Source organism: Lygodium microphyllum, chromosome 14, assembly GCF_053477565.2.
Source record: "Lygodium microphyllum isolate KBCC chromosome 14, Lygodium_microphyllum_v1.1.10, whole genome shotgun sequence".
Taxonomy (NCBI): domain Eukaryota; kingdom Viridiplantae; phylum Streptophyta; class Polypodiopsida; order Schizaeales; family Lygodiaceae; genus Lygodium; species Lygodium microphyllum.
Window position 1 is genome coordinate 105,440,661 of NC_141148.1, and position 2,738 is coordinate 105,443,398.

At 41.2% G+C, this 2,738-nt stretch overlaps 1 protein-coding gene across 1 annotated transcript; it reads right to left on the minus strand.

Moving 5' to 3' along the window:
- Positions 1-358: 358 nt before the first annotated feature.
- Positions 359-955, minus strand: LOC148025938 (germin-like protein 9-3). Its single transcript, XM_087692028.1, has one exon. The coding sequence runs from the start codon at positions 953-955 to the stop codon at positions 359-361; it is 597 nt and encodes a 198-aa protein (XP_087548154.1).
- Between the last annotated feature and the right edge of the window lie 1,783 nt (positions 956-2,738).

Sequence of the window (2,738 nt, forward strand, 5' to 3'; positions counted from 1 at the left end):
GATAGATTAGGTGAGAACTCTAGATGGGAAATTAATCATTCCAAGTCCTTGAATTGAACTAAGCCATTTCAATTTTGGGCTCATTTTGGGTAATAAGGTTGATTTTGGGCTTACTATCTTTATTCCAATAGTGCGCAAAAAAGTTAAAGCAAAAAGACCCTAGCTGTTGAGCAAAGCTCTAATACCTGAAGAAATCTTTTCGATGGAAAGTGTGAAAGACACGAGGAGGCGAGGCCTGAGACAACAGGATGCGAGCGAAAGGAAAACCAAAGTTATAAGGTAAGATAGGGTGACAATACGCGAGTCATTCTGAGTGCCGTTTGGAGGGCAAGTACATGAACCCGAACGTGAAACGCTATTACACCATGAACGGGTATTGGAGCTGGGCGAGGACGGAGTCGTCGATCTGGAAGGCCTGCTTAAGGATGGAGGCGTTGATGTGGGAGCCAAAGAGGGTCGCAGGCAGGGAGACGACTCCGGGGTCGGAGGAGCTGAAGGAGGCGAAGGCGCGGGCTGTCTTGTGGCCGCTGAGATTGATCTGGAAGTGAACGAGGCCCTTGGGGAACACGAACAGGTCGCCCTCCTCCAGGCGCTGCACATAGAGGCGGTTCGCAGTATCCACAAACCCCACGTGCAAGATGCCGTGCTTGAGGTACAGCAGCTCCGTCGCGCGCGGGTGCGTGTGCACCGGGTTAACCGTCTTGGGTCGGAACTCCAACACCGCGCCGGATATCCCCAGGCCCGACAGGGCTGGGAACTGCTCCACGAAGGCCTTCTTCACGGCGAACTGCCCCGCCCCGCGCCGCAAGCCGTTGAACGTGAAGAACCGTCCGTCTATCTCCGTCAGGTTCATGCCCTCCGGCACAACGAAGTCTGTTACCGCCTCTGGCTCGGACGCCCCCGCTGACAGGAACGTCCCTGCTAGCACCGCTACAGCTACAGCAGTCGCTGCCATCGCTGCAGCTAGCCCTAACCCGTGATCATTACCGGCCATATTACAGTGGAAAACTACATGCTCACTACCTACACTGCTCCGGCGGTCCGATCTGCTGCTGCAGCTTCAACGGAAAACTGTCTTCAATATACAAGAAATTGTGCTATTCTATGTGTCTCGCAATGAGAACCCGCTTTTCAAAAGATTTACTTGATCTTATTCACACTAATATTTGTGGACATTTTCCTCAATTTCTTGATAATCAACTCCAATAATTTGTGAGAAACCTTTGGTAACTAGCCTTGCTTTGAATTTGTCAAATGTTCCATCTGCTTTTGTTTTAGTCTTATAAACCACTTGCATTTAATAGTCGTATATCCATGTGGTAACTCAATTAGAACCCATGTACCTTTAGAGAGAAGAGATTCATACTCAACTTCCATGGCCTCCTGCCATTGTTCTTATCACTATAAGAGATATGTAAATATTGAGACCATTCTCAAGAATATGAGCATCTTCTCAAAATTTTCTATCAAATACTTCCATATAGCTTGTGAGGTTGAAAGATGACATACATCAAGCATAAGAGATTTTTGAAGAGCAAAAAGAATATACGAACAAGTTGCTTTATTTCGTCAGATCCATTCATTATAAATAGATTTCCATTCTTCAAATATAGGTCCTTTAGTTACAAGGATATTATCATGAGTCTGATCAATTAGTTGAGGTAGACATTCATAATTACCAAGAACAATATCATGCAAGTCATCACCTTCAAGAATTAGCAATATCTTTACTTTCCATCCAAGAAATCCTTATCGTTGAAAGGAGGGACGAAACGTTGTCTAGAAGGAAATCCATTGATGATTATAGAATTTGACATATTTGGCTAAGAGAATAGGTACAATATGAGGTCATAGAATCTGCACACCATATATAAAATGGTGATAAAAGTGCAACACAACAAGTCGTACATAGAAGTATGGTGTAAAGAAAGACATTTAGTTTAAAAAGCATACTCCAAAAGAAAGAAACTAAAGATAAACAAAATGTGGCATGAATAAAATGATCCAAACTAGAAAAAATGTATGCGAGAAATAAATCGGCCGAACATAGAGGAGAAATATGAACAACGATCAAAAACTTATTGCTTTACTTTTTGGCCAAGAATAGATAATGATCTAGCTAATTGTGGTAGAAACTCAAGAGTGAGTAATCATGACAAAACTTGTGTCGTAGAAGTCTACATGAAAAGCTATGGTCCTATTTATTTTCTTGTTTCAAGTCTAGTTTTCCTGAACTGACATAACTTTTGACACAGAACTCTAAATTGATAAACATGGATTGCCTTCAAAGTTTCCCAAATAGAAACTTAGGTTGCCCAAGCAAGGCATATTTGAAATTCAACATATCGGCAATCTAAATGATGATCGATTATAATCAAGTGAACTTCTTATATGCTTCAAATTTAGAATATAAGATGATCATAACATACACAATTCATTAAATTTAAGCATGAAAAGAACATGAATCAAGAATTGAAGAGATACTACATAGGAATACTTCTTGATTGTCTTCTTCATGGAATTGGTTATAGTTGATCATGATAGCTATGATACCATTTTGAGATGTAGAGAGAGAAGATATGTAGAGATGCAAGAGAGAGAGAAGAGGCACACCATATACACTCCCAAATACTATATCATATTGATCAAAATCTACATATATATAGGTGAGACCTAGTCTAGATAGGGTGAGCTATATATAGCTCCAACTCATGGTACATGTCATGTTTATGATGCTA